Here is a 22,288-nt window from a genome sequence, read left to right as displayed (position 1 = left end):
TGAATCAACGTATGGAAGCATTGTTTCTTCTTTATGATTGTTGATCTATCAGGGTGAAAACTAATGAATATGAATTTAATATATAATCGAATATTATCAAAAAGAAGATGTTGGTGCAAAGTTTTGAGATGCTAAAGGAAACTGAGATATTATTATGGTAAACAGCTTCCATTTGGCCCTTAATGGACGTAGACTTCAGTCCAGGAAACAGATTTTATACACAACCTATGTCACAGAAATCCCCAATGATAATTGATAAAACTGAGATGTGTTAAGCCATGTTGTTTTTATTTTCTTATAAATTCTTGTCCCAGAGAAGACATAACAGACAGACATGTTCCTAAAAACTATTATTTAAAAAAGTCACATACACAAGAAATGATCAGTATCTGTGTTATGACCAGATATCGGGGTAGAGACAGTAACATAAAACCAAGGTGTTGTGATTAATAAACAAAGGTATTAATTAAACGAAAGTTCAAATTGTTCTTAACAAAAGGAGGTGAGGCAAAATAATTATAATAACAATATATATATATGGATATACAGTATATTACATGCAAACAGTAACAAGGCAGATAGATTTCTTTCATATTTAAGCCTATATTGTCTAACCTCACTATCTCACCTATTGATAACAAAAAAAACACATCAGTAAACAGACTGACAGGAGCGGCTGGTGACATTTTTCCAACTCAGAGACAATTAGGATCCTCGTCCCTGGTTAGTCCTGACTGTAGGTCAACTTCAGTTCTCTTATGTTGGTGTTTTGTTTGTGCGTCATGACACTCTTTAAATAGTGCGAACGGTATTATTGCTGGCATAACAGGGATGAACTGTACTGTGTAAACATTTAAAGTCACATGTCTTACATAAGCAAATAAAAATAATGAAAAAAATAACAAAATCCCCATCTATCCCCAGGATGTAAGAACAGTAATAGTTTGAAACTTGGCTGTCTGACCATTCAGAGACAGGTAGGCCAGCTAATTTACTAGCATGTAGGGCAGCCTACATGACCCTGCATCACATAGTCATGACCACCTAAACCAAGACCAGAGTACATCAAGTCCAAGGCAAGACCGAGGCAGGGTGAGACTGAGTAAATACTAGGTAGCTAATATTTGTCTCAGTGTTTTCTTTGGGACGCTGTTTTGCATAAGTCTTTGTGGTTTAGGAAGTCAAATTTTATTACAGAAGATTTGGCTGACGTTGCTCCTCTTTCTCCCACATTCACGTTCTTGAAGTGCGTGTAAAGCAGCAACAGCACTAAACAACAAATCTATCAAATTAGAAATACGTCATTGGTTGCATTTGATGCAGGAAGTTTTAGGTCAAATCACATGAATGATATTAATTAATAAATCAGATAATGCACAGATGATTGTATACTTGCAGTTGTGACTTGAAATATAATTCAGAGTCTACTTTGTCCAAGACCAAGAGTAAAAATATGATTCAGAAAGACATCCAAAAAGTGGTCTGTATACTACTCTTAAGTGCTACAACATTAAAAGCTTTCAAGGGCTCATCATCATATCAATAACAATGGATGCACATTTAATGTGTGCTCTATATCACAAATAAAAAGAAGATTAAAATGAGCAGCTGGAAAGGCAAGGACTTAAAAAAACCCTAGGGAGTGTAGTGTGTGCAACTTGTTTTGTAATGCAGGAGGACACTTTCACATTAACGGCTTCGGGCAATTTAGAGTCACCAATTAACCTGCATGTCTTTGGACTGTGGGAGGAAGCTGGAGAACATGCAACCTCCAAACAGAAAGGTCCCAGCTAAGGTTCTAACCAGGAAACCTCTTGATGTGAGGTGACTGTGCTAACCATCAATTCCATTTCGCTTATATATGCTTCCTTTAGGCAAAATTATTAGGAATGACTCTATTTACTGTCATTGCTATGCAGATGATACCTAATTATATTCAACAATAAAGCCAGACATGTTGATTAGACAAATCAATATGTTGGATAACTACAACCAGTGACCTCAGTTTCCTCTCGTCATCTTCTACTCATATAGGACACACTTTAGATGGTTTTTGAAGAAGTGAAGCTGCATTTTGCATCAAAACGGGCGTATTGAACCTTGTTGGCGGTATTTTGGGAATTGTGGTTAATGGACACGTGGCCACAGCTGGCAACCAGCAAGGAGCCAAGCCCATCCATAAAGAACTCTAGAGTTAGAGAAAAACATCTCTTAGAGATAAATGTCCTCTTAGAACAACACCAACTTTTATCATGGCAAACAAAACCTGAAACAGTGTGGACCTACTATTATTGGAATCTCAGCTCTGTTTGACCTACCTGCGTGTGCTACCCTCTGGTGCTTGGGGTCAAATCCCACCTTCATTACAGCATCTGTACGAGCCAGGAAGAAGTTGACCATCCCATTGGCTAGAAAGCATTGTGGGTAACCAGGAAGTGAGTGGAACTTCTCATTCATCTTCCTGTGCAGGCAGCCACCATCCATTTCTTGTCCTTCTTCATAGCGAAGAGAGAAGTAAAACTGGTTCCCTTGCACTGATCCACCCAGCTGATGAGAACAGAGAGACCGGAGAACCGGTTATGAAGTGATTTACTTTGTACCTGCCTCTAACTCAGTACATGATGTGATAGGGGCTAGTTTCCCACAATTGTGAACAGATTCATTAAATCATAGGAGGTTAAACAGTTGATCACATAGTCCTTATTTAGAAAAAACAAAACTAGAACAAAAAGATGAAATCTAAGATTATATTCCAAAAGGATTAAAGTAGAAACTTGGAGCAACTCTGTCATGCAAAGTGAGTGACATACACATACAAGAGCTTCATTGAGTACAAGACAGAAAACTCTATGAGCACAGCCGGCTACAGAAATAACAACAAGCTTTGTTTTTATTTTTCATTACAATAACATGAAACCTGAAATCAACACAGCACCCCTCTGGCAAGGGCCATTTAATTCTCACCACATCCAGTTCAGGGACGGCCTCCATCACCTCCACCAGCTTCTCTATCTTCGTCTTCTCCGTAAACACAAAGTCATCATCCACCCACAGGAAGTACTTGGTGGTTACCTGGGAGACAGCCAGATTCCTGCCAGCAAACCAGCCCTGAGAAAAGAAACACAATAATAATAATAATAATAATAATAATAACAATGATAATGATAATAATAATAATAATAATAATAATAATAATAATAATAATAATAATAATAATAATAATAATTGTTCTTATCATGATTGGATTTGCAAAGGTTAGTAACATAAACCAGAAGGTGATCTGCAAATAAATTAAGTTTGTATTTATGCTCACATACAGTATATTGATACATGTAGGATTTGGATTTTGTCACATTATTTCTGCATGCAGTTCTACTGTTCATGTAAAAGGGAATGTGGAGGTCTTCTACAATTCTCCGAATTAAATTAGATAAACAGATTACAGTAATTATATTTTTAGAATACATTATTAAGTTAAGTTAAATTAACTAAACTAAATTCAACTGAAATGTATCATCAAAACTGGAACATTTTATTTAAATTAATACTCCCAGATTTGCTTGGTTTTAACAGATATTTTACTTTGATACATCACTGCATACACTATAAATCATCTTTTGTTCAGAAGTTTCAAGTATGTGCATATGTGTTATCATAATAAGTTACAGCATGTGTGTATACCTGCGCTGGAGGCATGATGTACTGCTTGATGTGTTCTCCTTTAATGTGTTCTGGTTCAAAGTTGTCATCTGCAATAATGACTTCTATGTTGCTATAGAAACTCCGAATGCTGCTCAACAGCACCTTGAGTTGTGGATAGCGCAGGAATGTCTTTGTAGTGATGGTGACGTGAGATCTGATATCTGATAGACAATAAAGCGGGCGTAAGTTAGATTTAGTACTCCATTTGATGTCAATGATCATGATATTTTAAATCAAAAAGCTTTCATGTTGAGGTTTTAATCCATCTGTGACTATTGATGAAGAGTTACCTCTATCAAATTATGATACTTTAATATGTGGTATACCACAAGGAAGTTGTCTAGGACCACTTTCCAGCTTTTATTAATGACGTGCCCTCTGCTGAGAAATGCAGGTAGCAATGTAAATAATTGGTTCTAGTCCTTGACAGTAACTTATCATGGACCAAGCACATACACTAAGTACAGTGGTTAGTAAAATGGGCTGTGGTATTCCAGTCCCCAGAAAGTGTTTTCCTTTGTAAAATCATCTTTGTATGAGACTTGACTAACTCAACCTTTCATTATCAAAAATAAATCATCCATCAAAAAGAATATGCAGATGACAGACTCAATAGTAGGTGGCAAACTGTGCTAGTTTTTATGTATAGTAATATATGCACAGTGTTGACTGGCTTTGATTTGGATATGAATTTTCTCTGTGTATTGTGTCATGTATTGTATGTTAATAAACTAGTCAAATTTTCCTGTGAGTACATTATACAACTAGACAACAGCTATTTGGCGAGTCTAGTCTTCCTGCTTCCTCCATTATAGGAATTTAACTATATCAAAACAAGCTAGATGGCATTTTTCATCACTAATATTCATGAAAAAGAAAGAAACTCACTACACCACTACACTACAGAGATCAGAAGAACCAATTTACTCTCCCTACCTGTTCCCATGTCGTACAGGACTGGCAGATTAGGCTGTTTGATGGTAATGGGAAACATAGCTTCGTGGTTCTCATACAGGAAGGATGCTATGTACAGAAAAGGACAGCAAAGCTGTGTCTTAGCAATAATTAGAAGATTTAAAAAGATTTTAATTTCTTAGATCCAATACCGAGGTCTCCGGTGTGTATATGGTACATGGAGCTGGTATAGGACACTCCAGCCAGCAGCAGGTTTAGGTTCACCAAGCTGGTAGACTCCATAATCAACCCTGCCTCTCCATCACCTGTCATTTACAATCACAAATATTTCAAGAGTCAAAAAACAATCATACATCAATCATAAACTCTTTTTTGGACTGAGCAAGTTGTAAGTTTCCAGAAACAGATTCTTATACTATGAAAATGAAATGGAACTACGGATGTGTGGAAAGTATGCAAAAACATTCAAAAATCTAAAAAGCCTGATCTGCAAATTCACTGGCAAAGTCAGTGCACAGCAGAGTTTAGGTTGGATTCTTTCACAGTGGTATAAATGAAATAAAGCAAGGACTTGCAAAGGTCTGAACCATGGAAACATTATGACTTTGTGATGAGAGATGAAAACCTCACTGACAATGTAGAGATTGCAATGCTACTCTGATATCACATAGATGCTATAACCATCTATGTGATATCATAGATCTATTCTGTTCTTCCAAGAGTGCTACTTTGAAAGAGGATTGTGATTTCCAATATGGGAAATAAGTGAGGCAGATAATTCTTTTTTTTTTATTTACTTGAGTTTACATGCTGCTAGTTGACTGTAGTTACATACCGTCACTAATGTGATGGCTTATTGGCTAGTTTGATCTTATGGGCTGTTTTGACTAACCAAATCAGATTTAGTCATACTCATATAAAAACTACAACTACAACCTTTATATTGGTATCCCACCTTGGACTGTCACCCCTTCAGGTGGATTCTCTGTATTCAGGACACCTTTAGACACATTCAATAACACCTAGAAAAAAAAAAACACCTGAATGAACCACAGAGCATTCACAAGTTCACATATCCATCCAATCCTCAGCATTTATTTTTATAATAGAAAAAATGTTGTATGCACATTTCGTTTTCTAAGTCATATACAATGTAATTTTTAAAGTGAATTGATTTAGACTGATAATAGGGTTCTGCAATATGATGATATGTATATACTGTGTGACAATAGTGTGTCTTGGGGAATAAATCAATTTAAATACAGTACATAGCCAATAAAACAGTATAGTGGTAAACCAAATATAATAAAATATTACATGTAACAAATAATAACGTGACATAACATAACGTGTGTGAAATAGATAAAATATATTAAATACATATAAATGTTCTTATCAGGATCTGGATAAAGGACCTATAACAGGATATGTGATTTTGCTTCATATGACACAGCCCTGATTGTTAATAATAATATAGGATCACTGAGCACCAATGTTTCGGCCACATCTAGAAGAATTTGGCCATCAATTGGGAAAATTGTGCTATGGTATATCAAAAAACAAATGAATATCTTAATAATGAAGATTGGATGAAAACTGATAAAAAGTAAAATAGTTTCGTCTGCCCAAATTTTGGCAAGTAAAGCAAAATGTTTTAGGCATCAGGCTATTCATATTATTCATTTGTTTTTGTTTTTTTAGTTATTCATTTCCCAAACTGAAGGAAGGCCAGCATCACACCACAGACACAGATTTAGATCAGAAAATCAAGGACAGGCCGAGCTGTCCAGAAAGGTCACTGCGTAGTCTGTGGCTAACAAAGACTCCAAAACGGTACCCGCACAGTCAGGATTGACTGATTAAAGGCTTGGTCACTCCAGAATTAGGCATAATGAAATTCTTCTATATGTCTTTGGTTCTAGAAGCTTAACAGAAACTACTTGCAGATCTACAGTAGTTGGTAGGCGGCTTAACCGCCAGCTGTAGCAATGTTTTAGCCAGCCTTAAACATACCGATGATGTAGTCAGTAACAACAGCTCCCCAAATGTTTTTCTACTTGCTCTTTACTGTGCTGTTGACTCCCATGGCATTTTGTTCAGATAATTAATTCAATAAAAAAGTGTAGAGGTTAAAAACTAAGTTAACACATGCATGTTATGACTTGGCGAGCTAGTTAGCTTGTTGGTCAAAAGGACATTACATAAGAGATACATTTGCAGAGTTTATTCAAAAGATGTATTTGTCACCCCTAACTGCTGCCTCACAGTTATCTGCAAAACACATTCAATCATTTCTTTGTGGAGCACTTATACAGATTCACAGAGGAGGTTACATAAAAGTGGACTGCTTAGCTACAGAACCTTTTTCCACTTTGGATTCTTCATCTTTTTGTCATCTCAAAGTTCGTCATATTATTATTAAAGAGCTGTTGTGCTTGAATGTTACCAGTGACACAATGAAATACAATCAGTGAAGTCCAGGTCAAGGTGAGTTCAACACTGTGAACACCTTGCTATTGAACAACAGTGCAAATTTGCAGTTCATCAAAGTAGAATTCAACATCAAATTTTTGCACAGATTCATTTTGTCCGCAACACCAAATCCACTGATCACAGAGATTACAATGAAATTAACTGATTTTGCCACTTAAGATTCTGGCGCCACCAAGCCAAGCCAAAGAACATAGTCACGTTCCACCATGGTATTCATCTTTTTTGGTGTATAAAAATGTTGAAAACTTATTAACATTGCGGCTTTCAAAATCAAATCCATACCCATGTTTAAGCTCCATTTGCAGTGACGTTTCTGCCCTTAGCTCCAAGATTTACACCAAGATGGCTGCTATAAAATTATAGAAAATTAAATATGAAAGAAATCTATCTGCCTTGTTACTGTTTGCATGTAATATACTGTATATCCATACAATATATATATATGATCCATATAATATATATATATATATATATATATATATATGAAATATAAAGTATTGTATGTGTTCTGTATGTGTTAGTTTACAACATACATTTTCAGATACAAACGTTGAAAAAGTTATGTTAAAATCCTGTTTATATGTTATAACTATATATATAAAATAACTCTATATACGTTATTTTGTACGATTCCTCTTAATCTTTACAATAGAAATGGTAAGTGCACAGTTAGCACAATACATCAAGGCCACATGTATTGAAGATATACCAGAATTAAGAATTAAGTTCATTGTATGTTTAATATCAATTGTATTGTGTCATGAATTTGTCTGAATTTGAAAAAACTCTAGCAGCCATCTTATAGCCACCAAAAAGCCAAACTCTATGATCTGAGTGACAGTCACCAGTATATCATTTGCATCTATGAAAAACCAACCTTGTAACTGCTTCTTTGTCCTGCATGCAGCGCTAAACCTGAAATTAAAATGCCCATACTTTCATACGCACATTTATCATGCTTACACTTTGACACTGTTCTGCAATGCAAATGATCAAGGGACAAAAATTCACACCTAGCTTCTCTGTGCTATGGTTGCTCTCTCCTGATACTTAACTCTCAGATCTTATGTAGCGGTCTCATTTGCTGTGGCACTATTCATGCTCATTACATTTAATATTTGTTTATTAGATAAGACATCAATTAATCTCTTTTTTGAGTATTTGCGGTTTAAGATTTGATATAGACGCTATGTTACATTCAACATTTGACTAAATCACTCTTGACGCTAATTTGGTTTTGACTCTAGTTTAGTTGTTGGGACATTGGTGATAAAAGGTTTAGCTCCTTCAGTCAAACTTCTCCAACTTGTGATTGCGTTATTTTGTAGTGTAATGTAGAAACTTCAAATGTGCTCTGTACTGTACGCATAGCATACCTGGTATCAAGGTGGAGGTCAAAGGTCGTACTGTAAAACCCTGGATAGGATACTGCAAAGGAGAGTTAGGCAAAGCAAACAGCAGCGTGGATAATACAGACGTAGTCCTGTTGAAGACATGGGGTTGGGTGGGGAGGTGTTGGGGTTGGGTCGGGGTGTGTAAGTTGGTGTCACCATTGTGGTGGTATACATTATTATTAAAGAGCTGTTGTGCTTGAGTTGTGTGCTGTTTGGTTAGAGATCTTTTAGCAACCAACAAAGCTCCCAATACAATGGAGTGGGTGTTCACACTGAAAAGTGTGTTTGTGTTGGACGGAGCATGTTGCTTCGGCTACCAGTGACACAATGAAATACAATCAGTGAAGTCCAGGTTAAGGTAAGAGGTTCAGGTAAAGATTTTTAAAGCTCATGAGATGCACAAATGTTTATACACAGCACTAATCATGATTTCTTTTTCTGTGCAACAAGTACAAATAATAGCAAACAGTAGAAATACAACCTCTAAAGATTCACTTATATGTAAATGAATGTATTTGATTTGCCTTAGCAGCACTGGATGACATTGCAATAAAGCCAAACTTGAGCAAGGTTCCAATTTTCTTTCTGTTTTTGACCCTGCAAAGGCCCCTGTCTCTCATAATTACAGCTTAATAACAATATAATATAAAATCAAATATATATCTTGGTAGCAGCAACCTGTTCCTGGAGTTTTCTTGCAAACATGAACATTTTGGTCTACATTGAGTGTTACTCACCAAAACACAGTTCTAACAAATTTGTTGAATGCATTTCTGTACTGTAGACAGGTTCACAGTTTTTCCAAGTGTGTCTTAGTCAGGTGGCTGTACATGCTGAAACATTTTTTTAGAATCATTCTCCTTGTTTATACTTAACCATCCATCATTACCTAGCTTTGTATTGTTGGAACTCTTTAGCTCGGCGTTGCACCAGCTCCTCGCGCTGTTCCTTGGGGAGGACATCTTTGAGGAGTACTGATTTGTCAGGACAGGTGCATGGACCAAGAGACAAAGAAGGTCTGGATGGTGTCAACCTGAAAGGGTGGGTGTAAAAAGAAGTCCTAAAGAGTGACAATGCTGTTCTCTTTATTTTATCAAGGACACCAACATCGTTCAACATTACTCAAGGTCTTGACGTCTTGACAAGGTCGCGATGTTGTTTTAGTCCGTCCTCCAAGTGACTCAGTTTCAGAAGCGAGCCTCTAAATATGCTTCTACATGTGTGAATATGCTACGTAGTTCATTTGTTTCACTTTTGTGTGATTTTACAACTTGCATTTTGCACAATCCAACCTGAAGACCTTCAAGAGTAATACTGGTTATTATTTCATTATTCGTGTTTTATTATGAAAATAAATCGGATTCTCTAAGCCGTTTCTGTGCTGACTTCCTGTCAGCTCGAGCTGCTTGGTGCAGAATGACTCGTGTTTTGGAGACTGGTCAAATATCCTTTTTCTGACACTAATATCAGTACAAGTACAAATGCTGTGCATACATAGAATGGTTGGAACAGTTTTTCAAAGCTAACGCGGCTACAAAAAAAGATAAGTAGCTATTTTGTGTGTAACAGCCGCAGCTACCTATGGACTCTTAGTGCAGCCCAGTAAGCCAAAAGATAAAACTTTTGACCAAATAGTGGCCATTCTCAAACAACATTTTTAACAGAAGCCTTTATTACTAGTGGAAATGCTTCTTGGTAATGGGTGTAACCAAAAGGCTAACCAGTTACTGACACCTTATATAGCTGAGTTGAAGCAATGCACAGACAACTGTGAATTCAGCTCAAACATAAGACTCGGTTCATTACAGTGAAATTAGAAGCAAAGCCTTTTAGAGGGGATCGCTCTCTGTAAATGATCTCACTTTCGCTGAAGCTTTTGAGCTCATTCTAAATGTGGAGATGGCAGAGATGCATTATTACATTACATTACATTGCATTTAGCAGACGCTTTTATCCAAAGCGACTTACAGAGGAGGACATAAGCTGAGAAAGGTGTAAAGGAGCACAGAGTAGTTGTTAGTTTTGTTAGTTTTGTTAGGCAGGGAAGCATTCTCGAAACAGAAAGGTTTTTACAAGTTTTTTATGCATGTCACTTGAAAGGACTGCAGAGAGAAAACCTTTGGGTGTTTACTATGTTACTATGAAATTGTTTAATATTGAAATGCTTAGCTAAATCAAGATGTTTTCAATTCAATATCACTGGAATTCAATGGAAATATCATGTGGAGATACCACACACACACACACACACACACACTCACACACACACACACACACACACACACACACACACACACACAGAGAGTGGACTTTACCTCAGATTTAGTGTCGTGGGAACTTCTTTAGTATGCTCTTCGTGGCAGTTATGGAATATAATCAAATATGATGTCAGCAGGGTGGTCACACCCACAATGAGAACCACCTGAACCGGTCGTCTGTTAAACACAGCCATCTGTAGAGAGACAAACATTTGGACAATGACCTGTCTCATCACAAAGCAGCAGATTGGTTTACAGTGTCCCTGCAAACGGGCAAACAATAAACTAAGTGATCCCCTGGTAGAATTATCAACTCGCTCAAGTTTCGATACAAGTATTCAAATACCCCCATGTGGCCTTGCTACTTCCTGTTGAGTTTTCATGTTCTTCTTTATCTGCTGCCCCAAGAATCGTAACTGAGTGTGGCACGACATTGGTTTATTTACTTACTACATAATGGAGCATGATAAGGAAGACAAAGATGTGTTTGCACAACCTAGCCCTTTGAATCATCTATTTGTGTTTAAAGCAGCAGATGAGTCAGTAACAGTCAGTAACATATCTAAAAATCAAAGAATGAGTTCAGGGTTGATATGCAAAAATGCAAAACATTCCAAGAAGGATTATGGCAATTTTACTCTTCAGCATGCAGTCAACAATGAAATATTAAATTATTGAATTAATTAATAGAGCTTATGATAAAAAAGGGTCTGTCCACACCTTTGCAACAAAGTTAATGACACAATTCAGCATGAATACAATCAAATGTTCTCATGTTTATCCAATACAGACATAGACATGTGAAATCAACATGAGATCTCACTTCAAATAGTTACTGTATCCATTTTAACTTATACAATATTATTTATATGCTTTTCTCCCTGCATGTTTCAATAAAAAACAATAATCATGAGCAGTCCTGATCCTGATGAGGTGCACATGATGATTAATGTAATGCAGAATTTTAGGCAGAATCAAATGTAGTCCTAAATTCAAACAGTTATGACAACACTGGAGTTACTTTTAGCTAATAATTTATGCAAATAAGAACTTTTACATTTACATTTGTGACACATATTTTGGAATAACTGCAAATATCATTTGTGATGTGGAATAATATATTAGCTGTGTAATGTGTATAATTCAGATCCATCATACCCCATTGATTTGGATATTTCTCTGCATTTCTGTTGTTGTTGTTGATTTCCGACCATGTCAGTTTTATTTTTATTTTATTTTCCTCTTATTTCATCTCTATCTAAATGTATACTGTATACATTACGAAGATGTTGGACACATTGCTGCATCGTCCAGCAGGTTCTCATGGATCGTGGCTGCTGCTGTGATCCTGCATGAAGTCCACTACACATATTATTACTGTCATTATTGTTACCATATCTTCATTACAGTTTATAGTTAGTTAATGATTTGCTGCTGCTGTTTGTGTTCATGTGTTCTGTACACGTGACATCTATTGCACGTCTGTCTGTCTAAAGGGTTTTTGAAAGACTAACACATATCTAACATTACATTAACTTCAATCTGAAGTCAGCTGAAATACAATAAGACGTTTCATATGATATTAGTTGTTTACAAGATAATAATCACGTGTAATCACAGATATATAATCAGAAGATTGGCGATCCCTGGCTCCTCCGGTCTGCATGTCGAGGTGTTCTTGGGCAAGATACTGAACCCCAAATTTCTTCCGAAGGCTGTGCCATCGGTGTGTGAATGTGTGTGAATGTGTATGAATTAGCTCCTCAAACTGATGAGAAGTATATATAATATATAAGTACAGTTCATTTACCATATGCAGTATACAAATCTTTAGTGACTCATGTCTCTAGTAACTCAAACACACTAAAAATTTCATTCAAACAAAAAATAATGAATGATGCAAAATAAAATCATACAGAATTGATTGGAAATGTAAAAGCAACATGGTCTGTTTTTGTTCATTTTGATTTAAATAGAGTGTTAAGATAAGTCTAGAAAGAAGAAGTTCAGGACGGGTAACTTAATAATTGGATTCCTATGAAAAACCTGTCACATGCAAAAGGAACATTACTGCTGCTGGAGGACAGAATCTCATGAGAACAAACACATTGAAGGTTTTTTAAATGGTCTTACCATTTGCTCTTGCTGGTTCTACTCTTGTCCTGATCAGGCAACACACTAAAGAACAGCTCCTCCGCTAATAGGCAGCAGGTAATGTGGGCAGCCGGTGATACGCTGACAAACCTGCTTTTCAAGAACAGGGTGAAGGGATACAAATCAGTGCTTGAACTCCGCACTGTTTTCTCCTCTTAAAATAACCCTGCAAGATTTTGTCTGGTTGGTGGTGAAAACACTGGTGGGGATGAGCAAGAGAGTAGTAGTGAAGGGCACACACATCTACATTACATGTTCATGTTCTTCTTTATCTGCTGCCCCAAGAATCGTAACTGAGTGTGGCACGACATTGGTTTATTTACTTACTACATAATGGAGCATGATAAGGAAGACAAAGATGTGTTTGCACAACCTAGCCCTTTGAATCATCTATTTGTGTTTAAAGCAGCAGATGAGTCAGTAACAGTCAGTAACATATCTAAAAAAAAAGAATGGAGTTCAGGGTTGATATGCAAAAATGCAAAACATTCCAAGAAGGATTATGGCATTTTACCTTCACCATGCAGTCAACAATGAAATATTAAATATTTAATTAATTAATAAGAGCTTATGATAAAAAAGGGTCTGTCACACCTTTGCAACAAAGTTAATGACACAATTCAGCAGAATACAATCAAATGTTCTCATGTTTATCCAACAGACATAGACATGTGAAATCAACATGAGATCTCACTTCAAATAGTTACTGTCCATTTAACTTATACAATATATTATATGCTTTTCTCCGCATGTTTCAATAAAAAACAATAATCATGAGCAGTCCTGACCTGAGAGTGCACATGATGATTAATGTAATGCAGAATTTTAGGCAGAATCAAATGTAGTCCTAAATTCAAACAGTTAGACAACACTGGAGTTACTTTTAGCTAATAATTTATGCAAATAAGAACTTTTACAATTTACATTTGTGAACAATATTTTGGATAACTGCAAAATCATTGTGATGTGAATAATATATAGCTTGTAATGTTGTTAATTCAGATCCATCATACCCCATTGATTTGGATATTTCTTGCATTTCTGTTGTGTTGTTGATTTCGACCTGTCAGTTTATTTTTTATTTATTTTCCTTTATTCATCTTATCTAAATGAAGATACATTACGAAGATGTTGGACACATTGCTGCATCGCCAGCAGGTTCTCATGGATCGTGGCTGCTGCTGTGATCCTGCATGAAGTCCACTACACAATATATATTACTGTCATTATTGTTACCATATCTTCATTACAGTTTATAGTTTAGTTAATGATTGTCTGCTGCTGTTTGTGTTCATGTGTTCTGTACACGTGACATCTATTGCACGTCTGTCTGTCTAAAGGGTTTTGAAAGACTAACACATATCTAACATTACATTAACTTCAATCTGAAGTCAGCTGAAATACAATAAGACGTTTCATATGATATTAGTTGTTTACAAGATAATAATCACGTGTAATCACAGATATAAATCAGAAGATTGGCGATCCCTGGCTCCTCCGGTCGCATGTCGAGTGTTCTTGGGCAAGATACTGAACCCCAAATTTCTTCCGAAGGCTGTGCCATCGGTGGTGAATGTGTGTGAATGTGTGTGAAGTATGAATTAGCTCCTCAAACTGATGAGAAGTATATATATATATATATATAAGTACAGTTCCATTTCCATATGCAGTATACAAATCTTTAGTGACCAGTCTCTAGTAACTCAAACACACTAAAAGTTTCATTCAAACAAAAAAAAATGAATGATGCAAAATAAAATCATACAGAATTGATTGGAAATGTAAAAGAATGGTGCTGTTTGTTCTTGATTTAAATAGAGTTAAGATAAGTCAGAAAGAAGAAGTTCAGGACGGGTCACTTAATAATTGGATTCCTATGAAAAACCTGTCACATGCAAAAGGAACATTACTGCTGCTGGAGGACAGAATCTCATGAGAACAAACACATGAAGGTTTTTTAAATGGTCTTACCATTTGCTCTTGCGGTGTTCACCTTGTCCTGATCAGGCAACACACTAAAGAACAGCTCCTCCGCTAATAGGCAGCAGGTAATGTGGGCAGCCGGTGATCAGAGATGTATAGTACTCAACTTAAGTACTGTACTTAAGTACTAAAATGCAGTATCTGTACTTTTTTGGAGTATTATTTTTTTCCCAACTTCCACTTTTACTGCACTACATATTTTTGATGAATTTAATACTTTTACTCCGATACATTTTTCATGTGCTGAATCGTTACTCTCTCACCTGCTCCCCCGCCCCCTCACTCTCGCAGTCATTCAGACGCATTCACAGACCATGGGAAATCACAGAACTCTACCATGAACATTGTAACACTGTAACATTAGAAGTTGTGCCTTAATAAATATTTGAGATAATATAAACAACAGTACTTGTACTTTTACTCGTACTTTTACTTTCAGTACTTGAGTAGCAATTTTTTACATACTTCTATTTGCAATACTTAAGTACAAAACATTTTGAATACTTTAGTACTTTTACTTCAGTATGGTGTTTAAAGAACACTTCAACTTCTACTCAAGTCAGTTTTTTGATATAGCACTTGTACTTCTACTCCACTCTTTTACTCCAGTACTTTATACATCTCTGCCGGTGATACACTGACAAACCTGCTTTTCAAGAACAGGGTGAAGGGATGCAAATCAGTGCTTGAACTCCGCACTGTTTTCTCCTCTTAAAATAACCCTGCAAGATTTTGTCTGGTTGGTGGTGAAAACACTGGTAGGGATGAGCAAGAGAGTAGTAGTGAAGGGCACACACATCTACATTACACATAATGAGGGTGAAAAATATACTTTTTATTATACTTTGTCCTGCATTACTTAAATACAGAAGTGTCATTAGTCATTAGTGTCATTAATAGAAATGGCATTGACTGGCATATTATTAGAGTTTAAAACTTGAAGGGGTTGAACCCTACTGAATTATTATAATTATAATTATATTATTTATTTATTATTTATTACTTGCTGGCTTGTGCCATGTGAAGTTTCCATGATCTGGAACCATAGACAGTATACATATAGATATTGTATCTGTGACGTCACCCACAGGTTTATATAGAGGCATTTTGGCAGTCCTGCCTCTGACTCCTCCCAGCTAATCTAAAACTGGGCAAAGACGTGGAGCATAGGTGGAGCTCAGGCAGGCTGTATGAAGCCTTTCTGCGATGACACCAAAGCAACCCACTCTTAATTCTGCATAACTTTAAGCCTTAATATCATTTGAACAGTTGAGTTATATAAAAATTCACCCTCACAATTGTCATGAACAGGGAAATTAGCTATAGAGACCAAAACTGTTTTTTGTACCAGGCTGTAAACATGTTTATTTCTGCTGTGAAGTTGGACATTTTATTGTGGGGGTTCATGGAGGCTGGCTTGTTTTGTAGCCAGCTTCAAGTATACATTTGAAGAACTGCAGTTTTTGGCGTTTTTTCCGCGTATGGCTCCATTTCACATCCATGGATGTTGCTGCTTGGCTGTAGCAAGCTAGAAAGATGTAAGAATGATTGTAAGTAGGAAGAGTGATCTGTCAGTGGCCTTGCTCTGTGGAGTCGCACAGGTAGACTCACATGTCTAACACAAGGACGACACAATGAAGTCAGCCTTTATGTACAACACTGAATTCATATACTTAGAAGCTTTATTGTCCACACCATAAAAGATTGTTTTTGGCTTCACACAGCTGACAGCATTAAAAAATTAGAAGACAAAAAAAAAAACTTCAGGAACACAGCATCAACAACTTCTCAACTATCAATACAGCAAATAACATAAACCCACAGTACCTACAATCACATTTAGTCTTATCCTATAGTCCTGACACTTATATTCATTGAGATATTCATGAAATCAAACTCCAGTTCTGAAAATATTTATAGTCAACATTTTTTTCTGTGATAGTTATTTAATGTATTTACAATCAGTATTTAAAAAAAAATGTAAAAAGATCATCAAAATGTGATTATGTGAAAATGTCGAAACCTCATATTTAATAGAATATACATGTCATAACCCGTGGGCAACTTATCAATGCCATTTAAGATGGACTGAGGTGAACTGGAAAGCTGTCCTGTCATTTTACACACTGTACAGTCAGCAACTTTTTTGTACTCATTCTGCCTTTCTCACACTGTATTCAGTTTGCCTACTCATGTACGGATGATTCACAGAAATTGTTTGACGTTCTAATGCAAACTTTAATTAAGGTCACCCTTAATTATTTTTCAAGGGGGATTTTATTCGTGTTAGTCTCAGAATTCTGCGCTAAGATGTCTGTCAGAGACACTGAGGACTCAAACCCGGGGTACAGGGGTTCAGTGAATCTGTAGTAGACGGTGTAGATGTGTTTCAGTGTGTCAGAGCAGACACTGTAGAGCAGGGGTCGGGAATCTTTTTGGCTGAGAGAGCCATGAAAGCCACATATTGTAAAATTTATTTCCCCGAGAGACATATAATATTTTTTAACACTCAATACAAATAAATGTGTGGATTTTTAAGTAACCAACAATTTTAGAGTATAATAAGTCTCTAAATTTATTCTTTTTAATAACGCTGTTATACTGAAGCTAAACAATAATAAATAAAATACTTCTTAACATTAATGCGACTTCCGGTGCTGCATTATGCACCAATCCCCATAGCAACCGCTGTGTTTCGGATGTAGACGCGCATGCGCACTCATGTACTGCTGAGTGAACTCTCCGGTCTTTTCTGGGCGGTTCTGTATCGGTAAATTTGAACAAAATAACACAAAGCACAACTGCTTACTCTGCTACTGATTTTAACTGGGACATTTTGCAACAAACGTAAAGACATTAAACGTGTGGTACACGTTTTGAAGGCTGGGCGCAGAGGAAACCAACGGGCTCTCTCCGAGGGAGGAGGGAGATGCCCGGCCAAGGCTCCGTCCAGCATGGACTAAAACACAGCACGGACAGTTCAGAAACTATTCGGAATGGGTTAAAAGCAATTTTTAAACAGACAAAGTAGTTTTCAAGACTGCATATTGCTAGCGGATCTATTGTCTGACCCAGACTGACTCTTACTATTGCATTCCAGACTCCAGGACTTGTTATTCTGCCCAAACCTGCTGTCATAACTGCCTCCTCTCCTCTTGATTCCTTTGTACACCAGTGCTATACAAAACCTGTCCTGAGTCTCAACTTCCCAGTAACAGTGACGAGTCAAACAATTGCTACACAACACCTGTTGGTTCTAACAAAATCCTTCCGGATGATACTGTAAGGCATCAGATGCCTGAGGTCACAGGCATCTGATGGAAAGAATAAGAGGCAATACAGCAGTACTTGTTATAGTCAGAATTTGTTGACACAGCAAAAACTGACGAAGAGAGCAGTCTGTGTTGTGCCAGAACCAGAGCTGGGTGAGTGGTCAATGTAACCAGGCTCAACAGCCTATGACTTTATTTTTTGATTCAGAAAGATTTTATTTTTTCAAACAAAGATTGTGTTTGTCGTACTTAAACTTTTGTGATCCACTGTTGGTGTTGGCAAGTTTTTATTCAGCTTTGTTTAACCATGTTCGTCTTTTTACATCAACAGAACAGTTGTACAGTTACAATATGTTGGGAAGTTGCAATAAATATCAGTGCAATGTGTTCTATATCCCTTTGTGTTGTGTCTCTCCTTCGTCTGTTAAGATAAATGAAACTTTTGTGAGTCTTGAGGCATTGCCAGCCTTTAAATCTCATTTGTAAAGGCATAGATAGTGCCCACTTTAGATGAGCTCACACAAAATACTTCATTAACGAGTAGTAAGTGCTTTGTAACTGCCTGAATTCATGAATTCCTGCATTAATAACTGTTTATAGGTCATCCATTGGAAATGGAATTTGTGAGTTTTTATAAAACATCTACTAACACACTCACTAACCATTAGTACAGAAGAGTAAAACATTTATAACTGTGATTATAAACCATATACTAATGAGTATTTACGTCAGAAACATGCTTTATAATGATGAATTCAGTATTTACTAATCCATAACTACTGTGCTTATCAATGATGAGTATAACATTTGTAACTGTGTTTATAAACTACATACTAATGAGTACATGTGTTATAAATGATGAACTCAGCATTTATTAATGCTTGACTAATGCTTAATAGTGTGTACATTATTATAAAGTGTTACCTTAGTGTGATTTTGACAAATAAATAATATGCTGAATACAACAGTATACAAACCAGACTCACTTCATTCTGCTACTTCCTCTGTGATAAAGGCACGATTGTATTTCCCCATGAACAGAGAAGTAGAACCTTCTGTATTAGGGCCAATATTTACTACACATATAAATACTTCTGCTTTCTCTACCTCTACAGAAAATATCATCATAGCCTTTTCTTTTCATTGTCAGTAAGAGTGCCTCCATAGCTCCTCCCAATTGAACCAAACACTGTATAGTCGTCTTTACAGTGTTGTCTCCTAACAAATGTCTGCTCTGTCACTGTTACTACCCCTCAACCTTCTGTACCTGGGCTTGGAAGAGATCAAATCAAAATCAAATAAAAAAATAAAGGGTTTCCCATCTAATTTAGATCTAAGCACCTTCTTCAATGCTAAAGATCATGGAATTTTAAGAACCTATGCAGTCACTATATAGGCAGTCACACATCCTGGAAAGCTGTGGCTGCGTCTGGTGTACCGCAAGGTTCAATTTTAGGCCCAATTTTATTTTCTGCTTATATGTTCCCGCTTGGTCAGATTATCCATCATCATAATGTATCTTTCCGCTGCTAGGCGGACAACACACAGTTATACCTCAAGCTGTGGTCAAAGTTAATGGTCTAGTGTTTCTAGTGTCTTTAAGGAGTTTACACTTGTGTTAGTCTCACCATTCTGTGCTGTCTGACAGAGAAAATTGACTCAAAGGCAAACCCGGGGTACAGGGGTTCAGTGAATCTGTGGTAGACGGTGTAGATGTGTTTCAGTGTGTCAGAGGAGACACTGTACAAGGACAGAGTGCCAGCAGGCCAGTCCAGATACACTGCTACTTTTTGTTTGTTCAACTTAATGTGACGCGCTCCGGGCTTTTGCTTTCTATTGTGCCAAATCTGACCCGTACTACAGCAATCTAGCCACCAGGACTTGTTATTCCGCCCAAACTTGCAGTCATCACTGTTTCCTCTCCTGCCTATTCCTCTGTACGTCAGTCCTATATATGACTCGCCTTCAGTCTCAACTTCCCAGTAACAGCGACCAGTCAAACCATTACTACACAACACCTGTTTGAGGCAGTCAAATCTTTCCGGATGATACCGATAAGGCTGTTCCTCCTCCACGTATTTCACCTGTCTGTTGTCTTCAGACAGGACAAGCTGTCTGTGTGCTGTGTTTGGGTCCAGCCTGAGGTCACAGGCATCTGATGGAAAGAATAAGAGACAATACAGCAGTACGTGTTACTTGTTATATATTTGTTGATATACTAACAACTTATAAAAATTAACAGTTTAATTATGAACAATATATAGACTTATAGCAAAATGCAGTGATGTCTGCAGCCTAATTTAATTGTATATAGTTTTTATCTTTATTTGGAGTTCTATTTCTTATTTCTATAAAAATGTTATTTCTATTTTTAACTTTTATATTGTTTTCTATTTGTAAAGATCCCATATTTTATGGACATTTTTGGGGGGTTTTCACTCTGATATCCTCTAACTGCTTAGCCTCAAAGCTCTGTGATTTACAGAGTTTCCTGATGGATAGTAAAGTAAACCGCAGCAAACTTTAGCTGCTGTTAACTAATGTTAACCCGTTTGTTAACCCGGCTGTCCAGACGGAGCTCAGAGCACTCGGGGAGCATTCCTGTGGCATTTTGGACCACCAGGAAAAAGAATGTAATATTTTATAGGCTTTGTTATAGGTTTGTGCTAGTATGTAGATTAAATTCTTTTTCATCCCTGTCATAATAATAAATATAAAATTGCATGTTTTTTGTAGCATTTTAGGTTGGGATTATTATCCTCTTAGCAGTAGATTATTGGTTTGTAGTGAAAATGTAAGTAATGCACTCATAGCCAAGAACATCGAGGGTGGATTCTAATCTCACAGCCAAGAACCTCGAGAGTATGAATCCACAAGGGTGAACACAATCATCACTGTAAGCCTTAACTAGTGTGAATCCACAAGTGTGAAAGCATGTAATCATTAAAGTACTTATTGTTTTTTTTGTAACCCTTTCTAAAACAGAGTGCAGCATGATGAGTGAAACTTAATTGTGTGGGGAAATTCGGACAGAAGGCCTCCACTCCCCTGTGTCTTCGCCTGGGCTGTGGAAGATGGTCAGAGTTTAAATAAAAACTGAACAAGGTAGGGGCTGGGTGAGCACATGCTGTGTCAGCGGATGTGATATATGCCATGTTAGCAGGTTTAGAAAACCCAGCCTAAATAATTTGATTGGATACTAGAGAATCATGTGATTTTGATACTATTATTTTATTGAAGGGGAATAAAAATGGATGGTACCAATGTTGCGATTATACCATTATAAAAGATGATGTTTTGAGCTGAAAAAACGCTTTCCTTCATGAATGAAAACCGGTTGAATTTTCTGTGAAGAAAATAAAACCTCTGCTGCACTCAACTTTGACGCGTTCCGGGGCCTTCCTGGAAGATAAGATTGGATTTATGAACAAAACGTTGCAGGAGTCAGGACTTAGTCTCTAACTCATGAGCCAGGCTTCTGACACACAACAAGAGGTTTTCAGGCTCAGGACACATGTGAACGCTGAGTGGAGTCAGTTTCATGCCAGAACCAGAGCTGGGTGAGTGAGCAAAATTTAATTTTAACCTGCATGATATATAAATTAAATACTTCTGAGAATATTAATATTTTTGTATCAATCCAATTGAAGAATAATCTCTCTACTGGGAGTCGAGCGAAGGAGGATTAACCACCCCAAACCGGCTGTGGGTCTCGACTGGACCAACCAGAATTCTTTTTGTGTTCATCCTGCCGAGGAGAGACTGTGGATATCGGGGACTTTCTGGACTTTGGACAAAGGGGTTAACTCGGGATCTAACACGTGGCGCCCAACGTGGGGCTCGATGAAAAGGTTCATCGGGCCTAAAAAGAACCGCCGGCAGAGGAGGAATCTAGGCGGAAGAATCCACTGCTGGTCGTGTGAGACGACCCGAGAAGGAAAGCCAAGTGTGCGGTAGAGAGAGACTCTGCCCAAGCACCTCGGCAGAGCAGTCCTGCCAGAGGGCACTACTGCTAGGTGACCAATGAGAGAAGCTGAGCCACCAGCCCGCGGAGACCCTAGAGGAGGAGCGGGAAGAAGGAGCGACCGACGGGAGCAGTCAGGCTGAATACCCGAAG

At 37.2% G+C, this 22,288-nt stretch overlaps 2 protein-coding genes across 2 annotated transcripts in view; both read right to left on the bottom strand.

Moving 5' to 3' along the window:
• Positions 1 to 597: 597 nt before the first annotated feature.
• On the bottom strand, positions 598 to 14,894 carry LOC104932218 (beta-1,4 N-acetylgalactosaminyltransferase 2-like). The gene is made up of 12 exons (XM_027284843.1): positions 14,888 to 14,894; positions 10,820 to 10,956; positions 9,394 to 9,537; positions 8,487 to 8,593; positions 7,988 to 8,025; positions 5,573 to 5,639; positions 4,809 to 4,922; positions 4,639 to 4,725; positions 3,682 to 3,863; positions 2,965 to 3,108; positions 2,319 to 2,547; positions 598 to 2,188 (listed from the first exon to the last, which is right to left on the bottom strand). Exons 1-12 carry the CDS (start codon positions 14,888 to 14,890, stop codon positions 2,043 to 2,045), a joined length of 1,398 nt encoding a protein of 465 aa, XP_027140644.1. The 5' UTR covers positions 14,891 to 14,894; the 3' UTR covers positions 598 to 2,042.
• A 1,591-nt stretch (positions 14,895 to 16,485) lies between these two features.
• The window catches only part of LOC104936977 (NACHT, LRR and PYD domains-containing protein 12), a 38,621-nt gene continuing 32,818 nt past the window's right edge, over positions 16,486 to 22,288 (bottom strand). Inside the window, 1 exon segment of the mRNA XM_027284987.1 lies at positions 16,486 to 20,326. Coding sequence (XP_027140788.1) covers positions 19,779 to 20,326 — 548 coding nt within the window. The 3' untranslated portion in view covers positions 16,486 to 19,778.

Source organism: Larimichthys crocea, chromosome XII (genome assembly GCF_000972845.2).
Source record: "Larimichthys crocea isolate SSNF chromosome XII, L_crocea_2.0, whole genome shotgun sequence".
Classification (NCBI taxonomy): domain Eukaryota; kingdom Metazoa; phylum Chordata; class Actinopteri; family Sciaenidae; genus Larimichthys; species Larimichthys crocea.
The sequence above is the reverse complement of the archived record's forward strand: the minus strand, read 5'-3'. Positions and strand labels throughout refer to the sequence as shown.

Bases quoted from the DNA above. Each gene is read 5' to 3' on its own strand.
- LOC104932218 (XM_027284843.1), bottom strand. The intron at 9,538-10,819 runs GTAAAGTCCACT...CCACCCTTTCAG, and splicing joins CCCACGACACTAAATCTGAG to GTTGACACCATCCAGACCTT. The intron at 8,026-8,486 runs GTATGCTATGCG...TTTTAATTTCAG, and splicing joins GACCTCCACCTTGATACCAG to GTTTAGCGCTGCATGCAGGA.